Source organism: Odocoileus virginianus, chromosome 7, assembly GCF_023699985.2.
Source record: "Odocoileus virginianus isolate 20LAN1187 ecotype Illinois chromosome 7, Ovbor_1.2, whole genome shotgun sequence".
In the NCBI taxonomy this organism is placed as follows: domain Eukaryota; kingdom Metazoa; phylum Chordata; class Mammalia; order Artiodactyla; family Cervidae; genus Odocoileus; species Odocoileus virginianus.
This window is the reverse complement of record NC_069680.1, coordinates 27,103,204-27,125,849: the sequence shown is the minus strand read 5'-3', so window position 1 is coordinate 27,125,849 and position 22,646 is coordinate 27,103,204. Positions and strand designations below refer to the sequence as shown.

Below are 22,646 nucleotides of genomic sequence, written 5' to 3'. Positions count from 1 at the left end.
GGGGGGGTTCCTCTCTTTTTTCTTCCTCCATCCATGGAGCGACTCGTCTTTCCGAGGTTCTCCTCACCCCCCCCCCCCCCGCTTTGCGCAGTGGTTTGACCCATCTCACTAGGTCGCTGCGCCTGGGTGTCCGTGCGCATGCCCGAGCTTCGGGGGGGCGCCTGGATCCCCCACCCCCGGCGCTGGTGCCCAGTAACGGGGGGCGGAACTTGGGCTGTCGTCGTGGCAACGCAGGCCAAGTGGTGAGGGGGCCTCCCTCCCGGCTCTGCGCTGCGCGCCGCCGCCCGGCGGCCTGCTGGCGGAAACTCTGAGAGTCCGCGCCGGAGTGGCGCGCCGCCAGCCCGGCCAGGTAGGTGTCGCCTGTGCACGGTACCGGCGAGGACAAAAGAGTTCCGCGGACGCACGGGCACCCGCCTGCGTCACTGCCTGTGCGTGTCGAGTTGGCAGCGGAACCCCTGAGGCCGCTGCTGGCCTGGGTGGGCTGGGTGCGCGGTCCCCGAAGGGAAGGAAGGTCGCGGGACCAGAGCAGATGCCCCACCCCGGCAGGTGTCGCCCAGCACAGCCTTGTCGGTAATCAGTGAATGCGATCCTGGTTACCTACCCTTAGCCCACTGTTCTTAAGCGTATTTCTCGATCTGAAAGTTTCTTTAAAATCACGCATCAACCTCATCTGCTTTAGGGCAAGTTGTTGGTTCAGTCGCTAAGTTGTGTCCAACTCGGGGACCCCCATGGACTGCAGCAAGCTAGGCTTGCAATGCAGGAGACTCAGGTTGGATCCCTGGGTAGGGAAGGTCCCTCTGGAGAAGGAAAGGAGTTAGGGTATTCTTGCCTGGAGAAGTCTATGGACAGAAGATCCTGGCACATGGGGTCTCAAAAGAGTCAGACACGACTGAGGGACTGACACTTTCACTTAGGGCTTTCCTGGGGGCTCAGACAGTAAAGAATATCCCTGCAGTGCGGGAGACCTGGATTTGATCCCTGGGGTCAGCAAGATCCCCTGAAGTAGGAAATAGCAATCCACTCCAGTATTCTTGCCTGAAAAATCCCATGGACAGAGGAGCCTAGCAGGCCATAATCCATTGGTTCTAAAAAAGCCAGACATGACTGAGAAATTAACACTTTCGGGGCCTGTGGGGATATCTAAAGTACAGACCTGAGCCTATTTTGAGAAAACACGGTGGAGAGGACTGTGGTAAACTAGAGAGCATGTACCCAGCAGCTCTGCAAGTTGTGGCCAAGTGAAAAAGTCACCCAGTGTTCTTAGTCTCACTTTGCAAGAAAACTTAGAGTGCTGGACTTTTACCAAAAAACATGATTTGTAAAACTTGTGCCAAGTAAAAGTCATCTACCAGTCAGATTTATCCCACAGACTGCCAGTTTGCAGCCTGTTAATGTTATTTGGGGGAAAAAAGTCACTAGAGAAGACATCAGCTTTTTGAGAGCGAGGTCTATAGCTTTTCTTTTTCGCTCTGTAAAATGAGCAGAGTAGATGGGAAGTGTGGTTGCAAAAAAGGAATGAGCTGTCTCTGAGTCTGTTGCCCCCTTCTCCTCTTGCCCTCCTCGATCTTTCCGGGCAACAGGGTCTTTTCCAATGAGTTGGCTCTTCGCATCAGGTGGCCAAAGTAATAGAGTTTCAGCTTCAACATCAGTCCTTCCAGTGAATATTCAGGGTTGATTTCGTTTAGGATTTACTGGTTTGAGCTTGTAATCCAAGAAATCTCAAGAGTCTTCTCCACCACAGTTTGATCATAGGAATTCTATTTTTAATGTTTTGAGGAACATACTGTTTTGTAGTTTGCAAATTTTCCTCAATAAGCATGTGGTGCTTTAGTAAGAGAAGAGGGGAAAAGCCTTTCTTTGTGCCTTGGTGTTGAGTCCCCAGTGTTGAGTTCACGGTCAGATTGTGAGGTAGAGCAGTGAATGTAAATAAATGGACTACCCATGGTTTTTGTCCTTCAAGAAAGTCCAGTACTGACCCCGGGGAACTTCACACAGTCAGGGACTAGATTGCCCTGGCTCACCTTTAGCTCAACTCAGAATTTATCTTTTTTTTTTTACTGGAATATAATTGCTTTACAATAGTGTGTTAGTTTCTGCTGTACAACAGCATGAGTCAGCTATATGCATACATGTATCCCCTCCCTCCAAGCCTCCGTCGCCTCCCTGCCCCCCGCACCACGCCCCACTCTGGGTCGTCACAGAGCTCCGAGCTGAGCTCCCTGGGCTATGCAGAAGCTTCCCACTAGCTCCGTGTTTTACACATGGTAATGTATGTATGTGAATCCCGATCTCCCAGTTCATTCCACCCTTCCTTCCCCCTGTGTCCACAGGTCTGTTTTCTACATCTGTGTCTCTCTTCCTGCCTTGGAAATAGGTTCATCTGTACCATTTTTCTAGATTCCACATACATGCGTTAATATTTGATGTTTTTCTCTTTCTGACTTATTAATGTTCCACTCTGTATAACGGAGTCTGGAGTTTATCATAAAGGAGCAGAGAGGTGGTAGCACATGCTTGGGCGACCGGGCCTGGGCTCCAAACCTGGGTTACATTTTCTTATTACCTCTGCCAACTACTGTGTTGTGCAGCCTGAGCACATTACTCAAAGCTTCAGAGCTTTAGTTTCCTCTTCTGTAAAAAAAAGAATAATACTCCCTACCGTGCTGGTTTAAATGAGGATTTAGGTCTTGCTTGTAAAATGCTTAGCCCCATAAATTACCCATGTAAGTGCCAGATGAAAGGACAGCTGCTTTTATCGCTACTATTCAAAGCAGCAGGACATGGTTTAAAAGTATGGATTTGAGACGTGGCTCTCTTACCAGCGAAGAGGCCTTAATCAAGTCAGTTCCCTGTCTCTTTAAGGAAAAGTGGCCATTCCCCATGCTCCAAAAATTGCTGAGTAAATCTAAAGCATTTGTTTTCCCACAATGCGAACAGATATTTGCTGAGCATCTACTGTGGGGAAGAAAGTGCCCCAGGAAAACCACTGGTTCAGAGGACCAAACCTATTTCACAGATTCAAGAACAGAGACCAAGAGAACAGTGTAGACCACAACCCAAGCTTCAGCCCCTCTGGCACAAGATTCTTCCACACCACCAGGCCTCTTGCCAAAGTCCAAAGTGACATGCGTACAAACCTCCTTGCATAAAAGCCTGAGAATACCCCTTTCTCCCCTTCCTGTTCCAGGCTTCCTCCTGTTGCTGCAATGCAGGTAACAGGTGTCAACTGAAAACAAAAAATTTGTTTTAAACTTTATTTATTGATGACTGCCCCGGATCTTCATTGCTGCACACAGGCTTTTGCGGTGCACGGGCTTCACATTAATTCTTAACCACTGGCCCAGCAGGGACGTCCCACCCCCTCCCTTGTTGAGAAGGGGTCTGTGGACCTTTCTCTGAGCCCTGGGATTCTGCCCTGGGCTGGATTTGCCCAGTAGTTCAGTGACTGGTACCTGTCAGTTGTGAGGGGGTAGATGTGAAGGAGAATCAATTGTCTGCACAGTCTCGGCTTTAAACCTTCAGTTACTAAGAAAAGGATCAGTGTGTTGGCATGACTGTCTGAGTGCACGTGTTCGTTGATCCATTGCTCAGTGAACTTGGTGATACGGGTTCTGGCATGGCCAGGAAGCTTCAGCCGTGGCTCCTCTTAGTTCTACCTTAGAGATGCTTAGAGCGGTGGCAGAGAAGGGCCAAGGGCAGTATTTGATTTTTATTTTTCAAGTCCTGCAGCCCATCTCATGGAATTTCTAAGCAGTCATTATCCAGAAGGCATCAGTTTTATTACCCAAGAGAACCAGAGTAGAACCCAGAAGAAATATTTTCCTTATTTGCAGTGAGTAGATTTGGTTTGCTCTCACATGTTTTTATTATACAACTAAGGCTTCCCAGGTGGCCCAGTGATACAGAGTCCACGTGCTAATGCAGGAGACTCAGGTTCGATTCCTGGATTGGGAAGATCCCCTGAAGAAGGAAATGACAGGCCCCTCCAGTATTCTTGCTTGGGGAATGCCATGGACAGAGGAGCCTGGCGGGCTACAGTCCATGGGGTCAGAGAAGAGTCAAGCATGATTTAATGACTACATAACAACAAGGGGGTAGCTGTCACTCATTATCTCCTGTGAGTCACTCCATGCCTTGGGAGGGCAGAGGGTATTCCCATTAACCAGGGGAGAAAACAAGATCCTGGCCAGTCAGGCTGGGACCAGGACCCGACTCCCTTGGCCCTTCGTCCTCCGCTTGTTTGGTGACCCTGCACTTCCCTCTTAATGTTGCCCCGGAGAGAAAGGGAGGAGAAAGCGCAAGCAGAACAGTACATCCATCAACAAGACATCTCCATTGCTACCAAGTCTAGACTCCCTAACAGGGCCAGACAGGGCCATCTCCCCACTCTCCCCTGCACACTCCAGCTGCCCCAGGTCTCTTCACCCCTCAGGCTTGAACCTATGCAGCCTCCAGTCTGAACATGATCCCCCAGGAACACTGGGTCCCCTAGGAAGCATTCTGGGCTCTGCATGGGTGAGGATGTGAGTCCCACTACTTTAACACAGAGCCAATAACATTGGCTGAAACAGGATAGAACGTTTCTTTCCTTTGATGTAAAGAACTCTGGCTGACTGGTGGCTCTGCCATGCAAAGAGGTCCTGCTCCTTGCATCACCCCCAGGACAGGACCCTGCTGCTCTTACTGGCCAACCCCATCCATCCTCCACCCGGCAGGGAGGCAGGAAGGGAAGGGCAGGAATGGCACTTCCTGCCCAGGCGGGACCGGAAGTGTGTGTGTCAGTTCCACTTAAGTCCTCTGGACCAGAACCACCTCACCTGACCACATCCATCTGCACATATTTGTCCCGGGCATCCATGTGCCCGACATTATGAAGGGCTCCTTTCTGAGAGGGAGGAGGGAGGAATGGATACTTGGGAATCCAGTGGATCCCTACTTCTCAATGAACCAAAGTCTCCCTGGTCCTTGCACTTGAGTCACGCCTGTCCTACCCTGGGGAAGCCCCAGGCCGCTTTCTGTTGTTCAGTCACTAAGTCATGTGCGACTCCGCGAACTGCCCCACAGCAGGTTCCCTGTGCTTCACTGTCCCCTGGAGTTTGCTCAAACTCGTATCCATCGCGTCGGCAATGCCATCCAACCGTCTTATCCTCTGTCACTCACTTCTCCTGCCACTTAGTGACATACTTCTCAGAACCCCCAGATGAGGAGGTATGTCAGCCAGGGTCCAGCAGAGAGAACGGTAGGGGGTATGATCAGGAGACTTGGTGCAAGGAATCGCCTTGCGCAACTGTGGGGGCTGGCGAGGAAAGGCTGGAATCCACGGTGCGAGCCAACGGGAAGGGCAGGCCGGGCTCGGGCACGACCTGCAGCTGTGGCCACAGTGGAATTCCTTCTTCCTCGAGGAGACCTCAGTTCTGCTCTTTAGGCCTTCCATTGCCTGAAACAGGCCTTCCCTGATGACCTAGGATCATCTCTTTTACTAAAAGCCAATGAATGGTGAGTGGATCAGCTCTCCAGAGTGCCTGCCCAGCAACACCGAGGTTAGCATTTCTGAATAAATGGGGAAAGCAAGCCCGGCCAAGTTGACACCTAAGAGTGAGCATCCCCGGAAGGGGGATTTCTGATTTCTATGGGGGACGAAAGGTGAGTAACTTCAGGAAATGATAGACACGACGCTGCTGTTTCCCCAAGTCTCCCGGCTCTCCAGCTAACTGCTAGAAAGCAGCAGTAATTGAACTTGGCTTCATAATTATTATTAGTTCACCCAGAATTGCTTGCTTAGATACAAAGCAATTCACTTGGAACCAAAGTGTCCTAAGATATCCCATAGATGTTATAAGTTTCCAGAAATATGTTCAGTGATTATTTATTAGTAATGGCTCCCAGAGTTAACACATTTCTGCTCCAAACAATATACTCTTTGACTATTATCAACCACTGTATATTAATTAAGTAACTGGTAGTTTAATGCTACTTACGGGATGTAATTTGCGTTTCCAGCAGTTTGTTCTGCAGGTCTTCGGCGGCATTTGTTTTGAGACCTTTGGGATGGTTATAATGTGCTTTTTCCTCCTTTGATACAAGAGGAATTTAATGTTTATTGTAAAAATAAAATTGGATGATACAGAAAGAGGTAGAGAAGAAAATAATCACCCTAACCTAGCAGCAAAAATATTCTTTCATATATATGTAAATATAAAATGTATAAGATCACACGTTATGCAATTTTGTATCCTGCCTTTTTAAACTTAACATTATTTTGTGATTAAATAAGCCATGTAATTAAGTTGTTTATGGATATTTTAGTGATTTTTTGTAGATGTGTACCATGATCTACTTAGCCATTCTCTCCTTGTTGGACATTTACATTATCTCTAATTATTTGCAATTATAAAACATACCAGGATACAAACTTGCAGCTAAGTCTTGAGGATCTAATGAATAATGTGGTGATTGTAATCAACAATATTGTATTATCAACTTCAAAGCTGCCAAGAGACTAGATCTTAATTGTTTTTACCACAGAAGAGACATGATAATTTTATGAAGTGATAGAGGTGTTAGCTAATGTTACAGCAGTAATTGTATCGCAACATATAAATGTATTAAATCACACTGTACACCTTAAACTTGCCCGATGTTACATGTCTGTTAAAAAAAAGAATACCAGGATGTTAATCTTTGCACACATTTATGAGTATCACCTTAGAATTTATTCTAAAAGTGAAATTATAGGAAGAAAGGGTATGAAATATGTATGTCTTTTGATATATATCAACAAACTTTTCCAGATTTCTTAAAAATTTTTGAAAGATTATCTCTCGATACTTGACCACATTGTAAAACATATGAGAAGAGTCAATATAATGATTCCCTAAAGAGCTTATAACCAAATGAGTAGATTTATCTAGAAATGAAAGTAATTATTCGTTTTTTTAAAAGATACTCATTTCTCTTACTTATTATTGATTCAACCCAGAATTTGCATCACTTCTCTTCTGTGAGTTTCCAGTATTCAGCTAGGATACTGCCTTTCCCTAGTGGCTTTAATCTGCCTTTTCAAGTGATATCAAGTGCTGGCCTGCTGTCCACGGGCCTTATCGGTGACAGGGTCTTCAGAAGAACAAGCTCATAAACGCCAAGTCATTGTAGGTGTGGGAGAGGCCAGCCAAGCTGCCGCTGATTACCTGCGCCCCACGCCCGCCCGCCCAGCCGCTGACCCTGCTCAGAAAGAGCCTTGGAGATCGAGTTAGGATCCCCTCTCCCAGCCCTCTCACAGCACCCTGTAAGGACTGCCAGGCCATAATGAAGGTTCTTTTGCTGAAAGACCCCAAGGAGGACGACTGTGGCCAGGACCCCTACGTCAGGGTAAGTGCTTGGCACGCCCGGTCCCAGAACGCCTGGCCCTGCCTCGTGTTGAAGTCAATCAAGGGTGGGGTGATCTGCTAACAGTTGAGGAGTGGGCACAGTATAAGTTGTGAAATAGGCCCATTTTCCTTATTTCCCCCCCAAAACCCTGCCAGCTCAAAGCTGTATCCTTTCATTTGCAGGAGCTGGGATTATATGGGCTCGAAGCCACTTTGATCCCTGTTTTATCGTTTGAGTTTCTATCTCTCCCCAGTCTGTCGGAGAAGGTAAGTTTTTCAGCCTCTGAGCACCATGGTTTTCCAATGAGACACCTTTGGTTTCCTTGCATCCTTGCCAACCCGAGTGAGAAGGACCCATTGATGAGCACTTGTCTCACTGGCGGTGTTAACTCACCTGCATCTTCAGCCCAAGCTTCTAGCAGCCCCTCCAGAAAGCCACCTGACCCAGAGGCGGGCCCACGGCGAGGCCCTGCCTGCCTGCTCTCCGCCCCGCAGACCCTTCCCCTTCCTCCTCTCCTGCAGGCCGCCCCCCCCCCCCCCTCAGCTGTTGTTTCTCCCCAGGCCGGGCACCTTGGCCGGGTCCCCCAGCAGATAAGAGGGAGGGTTGGGGCTCCTGCCCCCGGGTTGGGGTGATAGATTACTGGCGGGGACGGCCCCAGGGAAGCGCCATGGGAACAGTTCCAGCTAAAGATTCCGTGCCCAGCCGCCTCCATCACTGCACGTGCCACCAGATGACCTCTCCAGGGGCTGGATTCTGGACTCGTGGGCTGCGAGCCGGGGGCTTCATGGGATGGGTGTGCCCACCCCTGCCTACTGGGCTCCCGAGCCACTGTGAACTCCAGGCCCCCCACCCCAACCCTCATGCTCTGCATATTGGAGTCCGCCCGTCACTCACGGAGCACCTCTCTGCTTTCTCCCTTCCATTCGAGCTGAATGTTGAATTATTCGTTCAACAATTGTCATCTGCCCTGACTGTGTGTTGTAAGGACTATGTAAGGGACCCCCATTGGCACCTCTACCATAAGCAGCTTTTACGGAAGCAGAGCTCATCATCTGAGCTCATTGCTAGAACCCCAGTGGTCAGGAAAATGCTCGAAGCAGGGGCTTCTCCGTCACCCCCAGCTAGTCTGTTTCCTGAGGAGGTGTCTGAGCTCCGTCTGAAGCGCTGGTGGTGCGGTGAGTGAGTGCTCAGATCTCAGTTCCGCCCCTCACCTGGGCTGCTTCCTCATCCTCGCCAAGCCTCTTTGTCTTAATCCGAGCAGTTCGAGTCTTTCCACGCATCACAGGGTACCATCACGTGTTCGGTGCAGGAGTGTGTGTAAGAGCCGCTGTGTGGCTCAGAATCCATGGTCAATAGATTTTGTCCCCATTTTTACCCTCAAAAACCAGGGCCTCAGCATGGATATCACTCCTTGAATATTCCAGTTTATTACAGATGCAGGTCAAGTCTGCGGTCCTGCCTACACCCCAGCCACGCCCAGGCTGAGTCACATCCCCTCTCCCTTGTGCCTGCCACCCCGCCTCACACTGACCCGTCCCTCCCCAAAACTGTGCGGTGCCTGAGGGAAGTGCTATGAATTTACCTGTGTGTCCTTAAAGACCTGGAGTAGATCCAGGCATGTAGGGAGCTCTCATGTTTTGAGTGGGTGGATGGATGGGTGGATTTAGTTTGCCTACCACTTTTGTGAAGATGTGGAATCCTGGGCAGCGTTGAACTTGGCCATCGTGTAAAATGCCTCTGCCGTTGTTTGGTGTGCAGCTGTCTCATCCCGAAGGTTACGGGGGACTCATTTTCACCAGCCCCAGAGCGGTGGAAGCCGTGGAGCGGTGTTTGCAGAAAGACGCTAAAGCCGAAGGTGAGGGCGGGGTCTGCTGAGAATCCCTCTGGATGTCACTCTGGTTTATCCCATCAGTGATGCTCAGTCTGGAAAGAGCTAGACCTGGGTTTGAAACAGCGCGGTGACTTTTAGTTCAAAAAGTATTTAGGTCCCAACTTCCTCTGTGCCTGTGTTACCTTTGGAGGGAGCAGAAGATGAGATTCCCTCTTAGTGTCCCACGCAGAATAGCGTCACCTGGGAGCCTTCTGATGGGAGCGAGCACTTCGAGGTGCCGAGGCCCAGGAAACGGGACCGTGCTGCCTCCCAAGCGCCCAGATGGGTGTCACATCTTAGGAAGGAAAAGCTGGTGTTTCCTTATCTCCTAAAAGTGTGTTGAATGCCAAGTGGACTTATGATACTTTTCTTTTTTTCAGTATTACTTTAACCCATATTTTAAAATGTTTACTTTTGTCACAAAATGATAATGTCCTCTATAAAATTGTGTTTGTTTCTAAACCTGAGATGTATTATCTCTACTTTGACCTAATGGATAAATGAGCCTTCCTATCTGAGATGATAGTTTGTTGACTGCTTTGGTTTATGGCCCAGAAAAAAATCAGTTGTATCAGACGGCAGAGGATGGGGTGGTTAGATAGCATCCCCAACTCAGTGGACATGAATCTGAGCAAATTCCAAGAGATAGTGAAGGACAGAGGAGCCTGGCGTGCTGCAGTCCATGGGGTCGCAAAGAATCGGACACAACTTAGCGAGTAAACAGCAGTTGCCTTATTAGAGATTTAAATTGCCTCTTTCTCATAAGCAGTAACTTTTGTCTCTAAAAGTCTAATCTTGGGGGGAATTCCCTGGTTGTCCAGCGGTTAGGACTCAGTGCTTTTACTCCCGTGGCCGTGGGTTCAATCCCTGGTCTGGGAGCCAAGATCCCACAAGTCTCATGGCGTGGCCAAAGGAAAAAGGGTAGATTTTTACATTTTAATATCACCGAACAAATTAATTTTTCACTATGTTTGTTTACTAGTATTCATTAAAAATGCTTCCAATGCCAGCTGTGGAAATGACTTAATATTTCAAGCAAGGCATACTGAAACGTTTGGCTAAAGTGATTTGTAAAAACTTGCCTGTAGACTATGAATAGAATATAAAAATGGATTTTAGTTTGAGATGCTGTTCTTTATATCTGGTCATTAATAGTTTGCCTTGCTCACAAGTCTTTTAGGATGAACAAACAGCCGCAGGCAGCAGTCCAAATGGCCACCGTGGTATTTGCAACTCACATCGAATTTCATGTCTTACAGTCTGGAAAAAGTCTCTGAAAGAAAAATGGAACGCTAAGTCGGTGTATGTGGTGGGAAATGCTACTGCTTCTCTAGGTAAGCAGTCAAGGCCCAAATAAAACACCAAAGAATGACTGTGATATTGTGATTATAATGAAAAATGTATATTTGGTCTTTATCCCTATTCCTGGCCCAGGCCTCCTAAAACCCTTGGAATTTCCTAAGTGATAAGAAAAAAAAAAAGAGGTGTCTTTCGTTATTCCTAACAGACCTCTTTCAACTCCATCTGAGTTGACTTCACTGCAGTGACTTTTGGGAAGCCCTTAAACTGGGGGCTACTTGCCATGGGAACCAATCCCATGATTCCAGGGGGAACTTTCAGATCCTGACCTCCCTGCCCCCCACCTCCAGGGAGAAGAATGGTGGGGTGCCCAGAGGTTGAATTAATCACCAGTGACCATTGATTAGTCGATTGTGCCCGTGTAATGAAGCCGCCATAAAAATCCAAAGGGCAGTTTCACCGAGGAGCTGGGAGGCCCAGGCCCCCTGAACCATCTCTGCCTGATGCAACTCCTCCATCTGGCTGTTCATTGACGCCCTTTGAAATCTCCTCTATAAGAGGCCAGCAACAGTAAATTACACCTTTTCCCTGAGTTCTGTGAGCTGTTCTAGCAAATGATCCAACTCAAGGAGTGGACCGGGAGACCCTCTGACTCAGAGCTGGTCTTGTCAGAAGCACAAGCGACGACCTAGGTCTGAAGTGGGGGCGGTGTGATCTAGGAGACTGAGCCCCAGATCCTTGGGTTGTGAGTTAACATTGTCAAACACTCAGCTCAGAGCCGGAGAACTTCTGGGTGTGGAAAACCCACAGCCAAGGCAACCAGTATGCAGAGGTGTGAGTGCGGTGGAGAGCAGGGGAGAGAGGGAAACGGGAGATGTCCTTCCCCACTGACCTGACTTAGTTCATGGAACCACATGGTTCAGCTTAAAACAGATTCTTTTCCTTACTCAGTTGATAACAAGTAGTTAGTCAACCACTTAATGATGCCAATAAGGGTGTGGTGAAATAAATATATTCAGATATGGCTAAATGGCATTGAAAATTGGTTCCCATCTTTTGAGAAATACTTGGTCAGCCTGTATTCAAAGGCTTTGCTAAGTTATTTGTACCCTTCGGCCCATTAATCCCTTCTCTGATAATCTATCCAAAGGTAGTAATCCCAAATAGGAGAAATGTTTTTATCAGTTCAGTTCAGTTGCTTAGTCATGTCCAACTCTTTGTGACCCCATGGACTGCAGAACGCCAGGCTTCCCTGTCCATCACCAACTCCCAGAGCTTGCTCAAACTCTTGTTCATCAAGTCGGTGATGCCATCCAACCATCTCATCTTCTGTCGTCCCCTTCTCCTCCTGCCTTCAATCTTTCCCAGCATCAGGGTCTTTTCAGTGAGTCAGTTCTTTGTATCAGGTGGCCAAAGTATTCAGTATCAGTCCTTCCAATGAATATTCAGGACTGATTTTCTTTAGGATGGACTGGTTGGATCTCCTTGCTGTCCAAGGGACTCTCAAAGAGTCTTTGGGGTGATGGTGGTGGTTGGGATACACAACTATATCATAGTGTTACTTATAATGTAAAAAAATGAAAAATCCCAAGTGTCCACTAACAGGGGAAGAGTTCAATTTAAGTTATAATAGATCTGTGTGATGATTATGTAGTTTCTTCTTTTACATACACACATCTTTATTTTGAAGGAAGCTTACAGGAAAGGTATAAATACAAGGCAAAGAACTTAATTTTTCCTGAACCTTTTGAGAGTAAGTTGCTAACTTGGTCCCACATCACCCAGAGCCACAGGTCTGGGGGCTGTGGGGGTTGGGGAGGCCACGGGCTGGAACCCAGCTCCCTCTCGAGCACACAGTGCCTCCTCCCACCTCCCACACTAGCTTCTAAGGGGAGACACTCGTGTCATTGTAAAGTACCTGCCTTCGTCTCTGCACCTTTAAGATACCACCCTGGAACAGAGGGACTTTAATAACCATGTAAAGAAATAAATGATGTTGTTGTTTTCCAGTGAATAGAATTGGCCTGCATACAGAAGGAGAGACCTGTGGAAATGCAGAAAAGCTTGCAGAATACATTTGCTCCAGTAAGTAGAGTAGGGCCCCGGTGAAGCCTGGTATTGCTGTTGGGGTCTCCCAGCCAGTGCCTCGGGGAAGGGCCGTCTCCTCGGTGCCTTCTTGGCAGTGACACGGCTGATTTGAGTGCGTGCACCCCTCTGGGTTCACGGCGCCTTGTATCTGCTTCTGTCTTGTATCAGGCGCCTTGTATCTGCTTCCATCTGTGCTTGTCTGAGGTTCAGCCCACTCCCCTCTACCCCCTCCACCCAAGGACTGGAGACAACTCGAACTTGACACTGAATGAAAGGGCTGGAGACAAAACCAGGAGCAGGACTTTCTGGGGATTGTAAGGGGCGGATGGAGGCAGCAGGAGCTACTGGGCACCGTCTGTCTGTCTCTGCCAGCTCCCCCGCCTGCCCTTCCTTGTAGGAGCCGCTTCCTGCTCTGAATTCCCTCCAACCCCAAAGCCCACTCCTCCGTGAAGAGCACCCCCCACCCCCTCATAAGCTTATCATTGGGCAGCACATGGGCTGAGACATAAAACAGCACAGGTTCCAGGGAAGTTTGTATTTCAGTAGGGATTAGGCTTTGCACTAATTATGACATTCTCGGCTTCTGACATGAGCCAAGCTTTTTGGAGCAGAACTCTGGAAGAGAGAGAACAGAGAGGCTCAGTGGGTCCATACGGGAGCCCCACTCAAGTTGTGTATCCCGATCCCTGCCCCGTGCCTGCTCCCACTGCACACAGACGTGTCCTTGTCACGTTGACCCCTCCCTGATGGATGCGTGGCATCAGACACCCACGTGGAAGAGGACAGAGAACCAGCTTGCCTTCTGTCCCTGAGGGGATCGGGGCCGCGCCCCTCGAGATCAGGGGTTGTGGGACTGTCTGTTGAGGACCGGATGCAGGCAGCTCTGCGGGCCCGTCCTCTGCCCACCAAAACGTGAGTGCAGCCGTAGACCACGTGCCGGGCTCTGACCCGGGGCCGCGGTGCACAGACCCTTTCTAGAACTTCCCTTCGGAGACAGGGTCGGTTGGGTGCTGACGCCCAAGGTGTGGCTGTGAGTTTGTCCAGGAGAGAGTGTTGTCTTCTCGGGCAACACCTTGACTGGGAGCTTTTACGGCTTCTGGGCCATTTTGTGTGGGGCGTGGTGTGTTGGAACGTTTGTCCTCAAGGTGGCGGTGGCCTGTCTCTATCTTTCTGAAGTCTTAGGGGGCCCTCCTATCAGGAGCCACTGCTGTTGGTAAAGGGGGGCGGGCTCGTGTGTTTCTGTTGACGCCTGGGAGCCACTCCTGCAAGAGTTCGGGGTCCTCCCCTTCCCCGTCGGCCAGGCCTCCTGGCGCTCAGGCAGCGGACAGTGGACTTTGCAGGTTCCCATTCACTCTCCTTTTCCCACTTTTCTTTTACAAATAATCTTATTTCCTCTCTCCTGGGTCACTGTCACTGTTGGTATCGAGGGCTGGGCATTACTGGGTGGTCAGCGTGGCCCTGGCGCCTCTCCTGCGTCGTCTCATTTGGTCTCCACCACCATCCACTGTGGTCCACTGTGGGAGCCACATGGGCCTATTTAAATTTAAATTAATCGAAATGAAAAATCAAAACGTGTTTCCCCCATCACATGGAGCACAGGCCACAGCTCAGCCACCCCTCTCGGCTCAGGGCCCCACAGGGACAGCCTGGCTGCCCCAGGGTTGCCCGGCGCGCTGTTTGGCAGCCTTGTCGAAGCTCCGGGAGCTTGTGACCATCCAGGGTCCCAGAGCTCCGAGGGGACAAGCGGGACGGACTCAGCACAGCTCGACCAGGGTTCGCCTGTGGGTCCTGATGAACCTTCAGTTCCCAACTAGAATAACATTCAAGCAAGCATCCATCCTGACTGGTAAGGACTTGCCCCTGGTTTCACCTGGATGTTAATGAGTTTCTTGCAAGCCAACTCTGAAGCTTGATCTTAAAAAGCAAGAATGACTTCCAGTGCTTGGAGTAGAAAGGCCAGTTCGTAGTTACTGCTTATTTGTTTGACTTAAACACTTCTTTCCTCTGTGACGGGCACTGTTACAAGCACTTAAAGCCATCACCTTATGAATCTGGTAGTTTCTTGTTCTGATGGACAGGTCTTCCCTCCCAGGGTGTCTCTGCTGGTGGAAAAGAAAGGACAAGTTAAGTGGTCAGAGGTAGAAGATAACTCTTAACAGCATCTTCTGAGAGAAAGAAGAGGGGAGGGTGTCAGAGGCAGGCATTGTGCGGGTTATTTATTGATTTTTAATCTCCCTGGATTATAGTTGATTGATTACCCAGGTTATTTGAACTGACCCCCTGGACTTGCAGCTGAGCTGACCAACAACTTGTTCCTGCGGACCTGCCCACTTCCTGGGCTCTCCTTCGTGCCCCGCCCCCCCCCACCAACCAGCCTCATCGTCCTGATTATCCACCGTTGAGTGCCTGCCGCTAGCAGGCCTGAGAGGGCGCAGTGACTGCAGACCTGGAGGCCCTTAGAGTTTTATAGACACACGTGTCTCCTCCAGCGAAATGACATTGACCTGCTCCCTCTCGCCACCTGCATCGCCTGCAGAGACTGAAGCCCCCGCCCCAGCCACTTAGCGCGCTCTTAGGACTTTCGGCGCAGCTGCCGTCTTCAGCCCAGCAGGCCGGGCCCCCTTCCTGTTAAAGGAGCGCAGAGCACCTGAGCCCCGAGGTTCAGCGTCCCGTGTGGGGTTAGACTCCTGCCTGGCCCTGGTCTCTCCCTGTCATCCCAGGGAGACCTCACCGCTCACCTCTGTGGAACACAACCAGCTTTCACACTGGCCTGTTTAGCTGAGCTCATCCCAGAAAGGAATTTTTTTCATTCATTCATTCATTCATTTTCCATAAACGATCTTATGACAAAGAGGAAAAGTGGTGTGGTCAAGCAGTGCCCTGGTGGGAGATGCTGTCAGTTTCCATGGTGATGAGATGGGCTGTGGGTGTCCTTCCCCCCGGAGGCTGTTTCCCATCAAGCTTCCTCTCTTGGGAAGGATTCTGACACCTAATGGCCCATCAGTTCTGTTGGGAGCTGGTGTCTCCCATGGTGTCTCCATGATTCTGCAAAGAGAGGCCTCCAGCTGACTCTCCCAGAGAGGAGAGGTACACGGGGGCAGGAGGCAGGGCCGTTCTCAGCAGGCTGGGCCCCCTGCAGCATCTCTCAGGCTCTCGGGCACCTGGCCTGGCGGCCGCCATCCCCACCATGACAGAAGTACCCCCACAGCTGGTCTCTGTTGGGGCGGCTGCACCTCCACCGTCCACGCTTGGCTCCCATTTGCTGCCTGCCCCTGGAGCCTAGGTTCCAGCCACCTCTCTCCCAGCCAGTCCCCTCTGGAGGCAGACTGTTACTCTGGGGCCAATACCAGGCCTGACCTCTGACCCAGCTCTGCACGCCCACTGCTGCCTGGGGCCACCAGGGTGGGAGGGGCTTCGGAAGCTGGGGAGACCGCAGCCCCAGGCACGCGTGGGTGTCAGTGTTCCACATGCTGTCCCCCCCCCAACCATGACCCCAAGAGCTTCCTCCACTCCGGCCTGGAACCGACCTGACCCCGGGCGGGGCCTGGGGTCGGCCTCCCTCACCGCTGACTCGTTACCTCCAGCACGTCCTCAACGCCCACCTGTTTGTTCACAGGGGAGTCCTCCACGCTGCCTCTTCTGTTTCCCTGCGGAACCCTCAGAAGAGAGATCCTGCCGACAATGCTCACGGACAAAGGTGACCGGATGCACTGGCCCTCGGGGCCATGCCTGCCCCAGCCTTCCCGGGGTCCCAAGGGCCCGCCCACGTGGTGACACTTCGTCACCCCACAGCCCTCGTGGGAGAGCAAGGCTGGGCCGGGAGGCGGGTGCCCCTCAGGTTAGGTTCGGGGTGCAGGCACCTTCCTGCTTCAGACCCACCCACTCAGCTCCGCGGGGAGCCCGGAGCCCTCACTGGGACCACAGTGGCGGTGGAGTGGCCAGGACTCCTGGTGGGCACACGGGGAAGCCAGTCTTCGGGGAGCTTTGGCCGCCCCTCAGCCAGATCAGTGCAGTCTAGACCCCCGATCTCATCAAGCACGTGGCAGCCTCCAGCTCAGCTGACCTCGACCTGCTCCCTCTCCAACCCTGGGCCCCAGGCCAGGGTGCCAGGGACCAAGCTGTCCGGGCCCCCGAAGGCTCATGGCTGCTGACGTCCCAGGCTTACAGACCCCGGTGCAGTCTGCCTCTAGCCCTGGCCTGCAGGATGGGAGTCCACGCAGACAGCAGCCACGGCAGAGTGGCCAGGGCCAGGCCTGTGGGTGGTTCACACAGACGTGGGGACAAAAGGAATCATCGTCCCGGGTGGGGCTGAGGCTTCGGGACCCCGTCCTTCCCCTGTCACCTCCGCCTCCTGCACCGTGTGACCACTCCGCAGCAGCATCAGGCGCAGTGTGGAGGGCCAGCCCAGTGCACGCCGCTGGGTGCCTGGCCGCTTGTTCCGGGAGGGCCATGTAGCCCTGGGGGGGCCTCAGCTAACGGTGCCCTGTGGTCCTTTCCTGGCATGGTAAAGTCTGTCTCCTGGTCTCCATTGTGTCCAGGGATCCTCTTGGAGAGCATAACCATCTACCAGACTATCCCGCACCCAGGGATCCAGGGGAACCTCAGCAGCTACTATACCCAGCAGGTGCGTGCCGCTTTCTGGGAGCTCAGGCCGGGAACCCCCGGGTGGCACAGGCAGGGTTGAGGGACGCTGGCCTCCCGATGCTGGTTCTGCTGTCCGTCGCAGCTTGTGACTTGCGGTGGGGGTGGTGTCCCATCTTTTGGTTCCATCTCTGCATCTGGGAAGTAGGAACAGATCCATCTGGTAAGGTTTATCAAGCGTTAAAGGAGATAATTTACACAAAGCCCTCTGTGTGACATTTGAGACTGAGAAAGCCCAGGGTCAGCAGTGGCCTTGAGGCTGTTCCTTGCCGTGGGGTAGGGCGGTGGTGGAGCTGCAGGGCAGGGCTGGAGAGGCTGAGGGCCACACCAGGCGGCCCACAGGACTGGCCGCGGTCTGGGTCGACCTGGGGAGGCAGCGGGAGCCTTTGGAGGCTTCAGGCAGAAGAGTGCTCGGCTCTTGTGGGGTTGATGGGAGCGTTCCACATGCGCACCCAATAAGATGCCTCCCCTTCCTATCCCAGGACAGGCTTCTGAATGCCTTGCCAGCCTGGGAGGCCCTGTTAGCACCAACAGAGCAGAGAGGCCCAGTGGGCCCGTCCGCTGCCTGCTCCATTTCCAGAAGGCACAGAGAGGCCCAGGGAGCAGGCTCGCTACTCTGATCTGACTTGGTCGGTGCACTTTGGCCACCCGAGCTGGAGCCGCTCTCCACTCGCCTGCGTGCTGGCTCCCTGGTGCTTGTTGCCTCTGGCCGGGCAGGCGCAGACCCGAGGGCAGCAGAGCATCCGGGGAGCAGCGCCCAGCCCCCCCCCCCAAACTGTTCTCGACATGGAGATGGAGCCCAGGACCCAAACCAGTGGGGGCCCTCCTGCTGTGAATGCCCCGGCGTGCACCTGGGCTCCAGGGGTGACGGTGACCGGCTGGGCAGCATCTCCCAGTGGGGGCCCTCCTGCTGTGAATGCCCGTGTGCACCCTGGGCTCCAGGGCTGATGGTCACTGTCTGGGGACCATCTTTCTCCTCGGCCCCCGGCAAGGGACTCACCCTGTTCTCCCCTCTCCAGGGTGTTCCCGCCAGCATCACGTTTTTCAGTCCCTCTGGCCTGACACACAGTCTCAAGCATATTCAAGAATTATCTGGTGACAGCATTGGCCAAATTAAGGTGAGCTATTCAGGGGGCTTTTGATCTTTTTCTTTCAGGTTCTTTTGTCTGTCTGTTTGTTCTAACTTTGACTAATTACCCTAGAATTTCCATGCGAAGTCAAAGCTCCCCTGACCTCACAGGGTCTCTGATGGCAGCTCTGGAGAAAAGGCAGGGCTGGACTTCCCTGCGGTCCAGGGCTCAGGACTGCACTTCCACCGCAGGGGGCTGGAGTTCCACCCCTGATCCAGGAAGGCCTCGTGCTCTGCGTGCGGGCTTTAGGACTCCCAGGCCCCTGCTCACAGCTCACAGTGCCACCTCCTGGCTGGTGCTCTTGGACAAGTTACTTAACCTCTCTGAGCCTGTGCAACATGAGGATGATTATCCCTTTGTGGTCTTCACAGACCTGTGTATGGTCTTCGCTGATAGGTTCATTGAAAGAACTCAAGTCAAGCCCTTAGCTCAAGGCCTGGCTCGGTTATTAGCATACTTCCCCTTGTTTCCCGTCTGTCTTGAAATTATGTTGTAAAATTCTTTCTCCTTTTCGTGGTTTTTAACTCAAAGGATTTCCATTCGTACTCTTTAGGAGTCGGCAGCTAATCACAGCTCTGTAATGGGGATGCTCTTAAAGGCCCCAAGGGGGACTGGGGAAGGGGTACCGGTGTGACTGGGAGCCCCCAGCACAGGCCCCAGCACTCCTGGGGGTCAGGACTGTCTCTGCCTTATAGACTGGTTCCCCACTCCCACCCCACCCCCAGGGAGGTGCCCAGAGCCGGAACACTGGCCTTAGCGCTGGGCTGTTGGGGGCCCAGTGCAGAGTGGGCTGCCCTGCTCCAGGGGCCCCGTCCGCAGCCTGGGTCCATCCCCGCGGGCTATGCGGGTCCAGCCCCGCGGGCTCTGTGGGTCCATCCCCGCGGGCTGTGTGGGTCCAGCTCCGTGGACTCTGTGGGTCCAGCCAGGCCCCTGGTGGTGAGTCTGACAGCAGGGCTCTCTAGACGCCCCCCTGCTCCTGTGACCAGCCCATTTCAGGGGGAATAAAAGGCTCATGTGGAAACGTCATCTTGTGACCAGATTGCTTCTGCTGAGATTATGCTTGCTATTGGCTGGTTCCCAACTTCAGGGTGTTTCTTTCTTTTTTTAATGTTTGTTTGTTTAAAGAAAAAAACAGCTTTATTGAGATATGTCACACACCATGAAATTCACTTTTTGTGACTTAAATATGTACCTTTTAAAGTGTGCAATTCAGTGGGTTTTGGTAAATTCACAGGGCTGTGCCACCATCACCCTCTCGTTCGGGAACACTTTAATATCATGAAAGAAACCACGTGCCCACGAGAGTCACTCCGCAGCCCCCCAGCCGCCACTGGCCTTCTCCCTGTCTCTGCGGATTGCCCCGTGTTCTGGACTTCTCGAACAAACGGAGTCACACCGTATACAGTCTGCGGTGACTGGCTCGTTTCACTTGGCCTGATCATTTCAGGGCTCACCTGTGTCATCATATATCGGTTCTTCATCCTCTGTGTTACCAGATGACAGTCCATTCTGTGAATATAGCACCTTTTATTTATCCATTCATCAGCTGATGGACATTTGGATTGTGTCCTCTTTTGAGCCATCATGAGTAACAGCTGAACGTTTAAGTACACGTGTGTGAACACATGTTTTCATTTCTCTTGAGTGTATACCTATGAGGAGAGTTGCTAGCTCGTATGGTGATGTTATGTTTAACATTCTGAACAGTTGCCGAACTGTGTTCCAAAGTGGCTGTACCATTTTGCAGTCCCACCAGCAATATATGAGGATTCTAATTTCTCCATATCCTTGCCAACCCTTGTTATATTTTTGTCTTTATGATTACAGCCGTTCTAGTGGGTATGAAGTAGTTTCTTAGTGGTTTTGGTTTGGATTTCCCTAATGACTAAAGATGCTGAGCATCTTTTCATGGGCATGATGGCCGTTTTGATACCTTCTTTTAAAAAATTTTTATTTATTTTTAAAATTTATTTTTATTTATTTTATTATTTAATAAATAAATATTATTATTTATTTTTTTATCTTTGCTTTACAATATTGGTTTGATTTCTGTCATACATCAACATGAATTAACCTTAGTGAAAGTGAAAGTCACTCAGTCGTGTCCGACTCTTTGCAACCCCATGGATCATACAGTCCATGGAATTCTCCAGGTCAGAATACTGGACTGGGTAGCCTTTCCCTCCTCCAGGGGACCTTCCCAACCCAGGAATCGAACCCAGGTCTCCCGCATTGCAGGCGGATTCTCTACCAGCTGAGCCACAAGGGAAGCAGTCTCCACCAACACATATGTCCCCTCCCTCTTGAATCTCCCTCCCACCTCCCGCCCCTTCCCACCCCTGTAGGTTATCACAGAGCACCAGTTTGAGTTCCCTGAGTCATACCATTTTGATATCTTCTTAAGAGAAACATCTGTTCACATCCTTGCCACTTTTTAACTAGGTTATTTGTCCTTTTGGTGTTGAGTTGTAAGAGTTCTTTTTTTTTTGGAGGCGAGTCCCTTATTAGATACATGGTTTGCACAAACTTCTTCCCATTCCATGAGTTGTCTTTTTGCTGTGTGGATGGTGTTCTTTGAAGCACAGCAGTTTTTTAATCAGTGTTTTATTTGCTGCTTGTGGTTTTCATCATGTATCTGCATTGCCTCATCCACGGTCATGAAGATTCACTGCTATGTTTTCTGTTGTAGTTTTAGCTCTGACATTGAGGTCTCTGATCCATTTTGATTTGAGTTAATGTTTGTGCATGGTGTGAGGTAGGGGTCCAACTTCATTTTTTTGCCTTAGGGAGGTCTCCTAAGGGGTAGCTGCTTTGTGGGACGGGTGGGAGTGTGGGGGCTCCAGGAGCCCCAGCTTCTGTGCGAGCAGCCTCCTTCCTCACCCCCCGCACGCCCCTGGAGAGGAGCGTCAGGCCACTGCATCCTAAGACTGTATGAAGGAGGTATCTCGTCCTCTCTCCTGCCAGCCTGCCTGGGGAGGGGCGGATGGGGGTGCCGGGCAGGGGCTGCCATCATCAGGGGCTCACTGTCACAGACCACTCCCAGGCAGGTCCCTGTCCGTGGTGTGAGTGCAGAGGTGGGTGGGAGGAGCACCTTCTCTCTGCCTGAAGTTGACAATCTTCCCATTTCACCACCCCCGCCCCGCCCCGAGCTAGCACTGAGAGGCAGGGTGATTGAGCCCCTTTCACAGATGAGAAAACTGAGGATCGAAAAGGCTAAGTGACTTGTAATGACAGCTGGCAGGGGCCAGAGTCACAGCAAAACGTGGCCCAGGCCCCTGAAGCTTCTCACCTAGGATAACGATGGTCCTGTGACCACCGACGGTCACGAGGCGTGGCTCTGTGCCAGGCATAGGCCAGGTGGTTACGCGTGTTGCTCATCTAATCACTGGAGCAGCCAAACGAGCAAAGCTGTTAACCTTTCTGCTTCATGGAGGGGGCCGGAGACCCAGAGAGGGTGGGTCACCCTGAGGCCCCTGCCCTGTGGGGCTGCCGTTTGCACCTGACTCCCCGGCTCCAGGCCCCGGTCTGGACTGCTCTGCCCCTGCCGCACGGAGAGCCCCTTCCCAGGCTTCGTTCTGTGCTCCCACCACGGCGGTCCCGACTGATTCCAGACATCGTCCTAACAGGATGTCCGACGGGCCCTGCACCCGCTGCCCCCTGCGTCCCCCCGCGAGGCCTGTGGCTCCGCTGAGACCCCTCTGTCTTCTCCCTGCAGTTCGTGGCCATTGGCCCCACCACGGCCCACGCCCTGGCTGCACAGGGCCTGCCCGTGAGCTGCACCGCCGAGAGCCCCACACCTCGCGCCCTGGCCGCCGGCATCAGGGCGGCACTCCAGCCCCATGCATGCTGAGTGCAAGGCCCTGGCGCCCTGCCCGGGCTGGGCTGCTGCCTCCAGGCAGAGCCAGGCGTTGGCAGGGCCTCCCGGGAGGCCGCCGCCCTCCTGCTCCTGCCTCCTGCCTGAGGAGAACACCCCCGGCCCCACCCAGCACCCAGGACCAGACAGGCCATGGGGTCAGCATCAGGCCTGCAGGCACCTGGCGGCCCCCCAGGGAGGCCAGCGCGGACCCTCGCCCGGCGCACACGGCTCCTCCAGCGGCGGGAAGGAAGCCAAATAAAGCTCGCTGGCCACTCGGGCGGACCGTGTGTTCTTGTCACTTGGCTGTGTCTGGGGAAGAAGCAGATAAGTCTTCGAGCTGAGAACTGACAAACCTGGCATGAAGAATAAAGTTTGCTGTGTGTGAAGGAGTTTT

The 22,646-nt window shown here is 52.0% G+C and overlaps 1 protein-coding gene across 5 annotated transcripts; it reads left to right on the top strand.

Moving 5' to 3' along the window:
* The first annotated feature begins 137 nt into the window (after positions 1-137).
* Positions 138-22,638, top strand: UROS (uroporphyrinogen III synthase). 5 transcript variants are annotated; one of them, XM_070470400.1, is made up of 10 exons: positions 138-349; positions 7,153-7,368; positions 7,551-7,634; positions 9,127-9,223; positions 10,498-10,572; positions 12,548-12,622; positions 16,242-16,322; positions 17,164-17,249; positions 18,286-18,384; positions 22,112-22,638. In XM_070470400.1, the coding sequence occupies exons 2-10, from the start codon at positions 7,306-7,308 to the stop codon at positions 22,244-22,246; spliced, it is 795 nt and encodes a 264-aa protein (XP_070326501.1). In that variant the 5' UTR covers positions 138-349; positions 7,153-7,305; the 3' UTR covers positions 22,247-22,638. The 5 variants fall into 5 exon arrangements, with proteins under 5 accessions (XP_070326501.1, XP_020756084.2, XP_070326502.1 ...); XM_020900425.2 differs by having other exon boundaries at positions 6,980-7,368; XM_070470401.1 differs by lacking the exon at positions 22,112-22,638 and adding an exon at positions 19,631-20,417.
* The last annotated feature ends 8 nt before the right edge of the window (positions 22,639-22,646 follow it).

Bases quoted from the DNA above. Each gene is read 5' to 3' on its own strand.
- UROS (XM_070470400.1), top strand. From the start codon at position 7,306: ATGAAGGTTCTTTTGCTGAAAGACCCCAAGGAGGACGACTGTGGCCAG. The intron at 7,369-7,550 runs GTAAGTGCTTGG...TTTCATTTGCAG, and splicing joins GCCAGGACCCCTACGTCAGG to GAGCTGGGATTATATGGGCT. The intron at 18,385-22,111 runs GTGAGCTATTCA...TTCTCCCTGCAG, and splicing joins ACAGCATTGGCCAAATTAAG to TTCGTGGCCATTGGCCCCAC.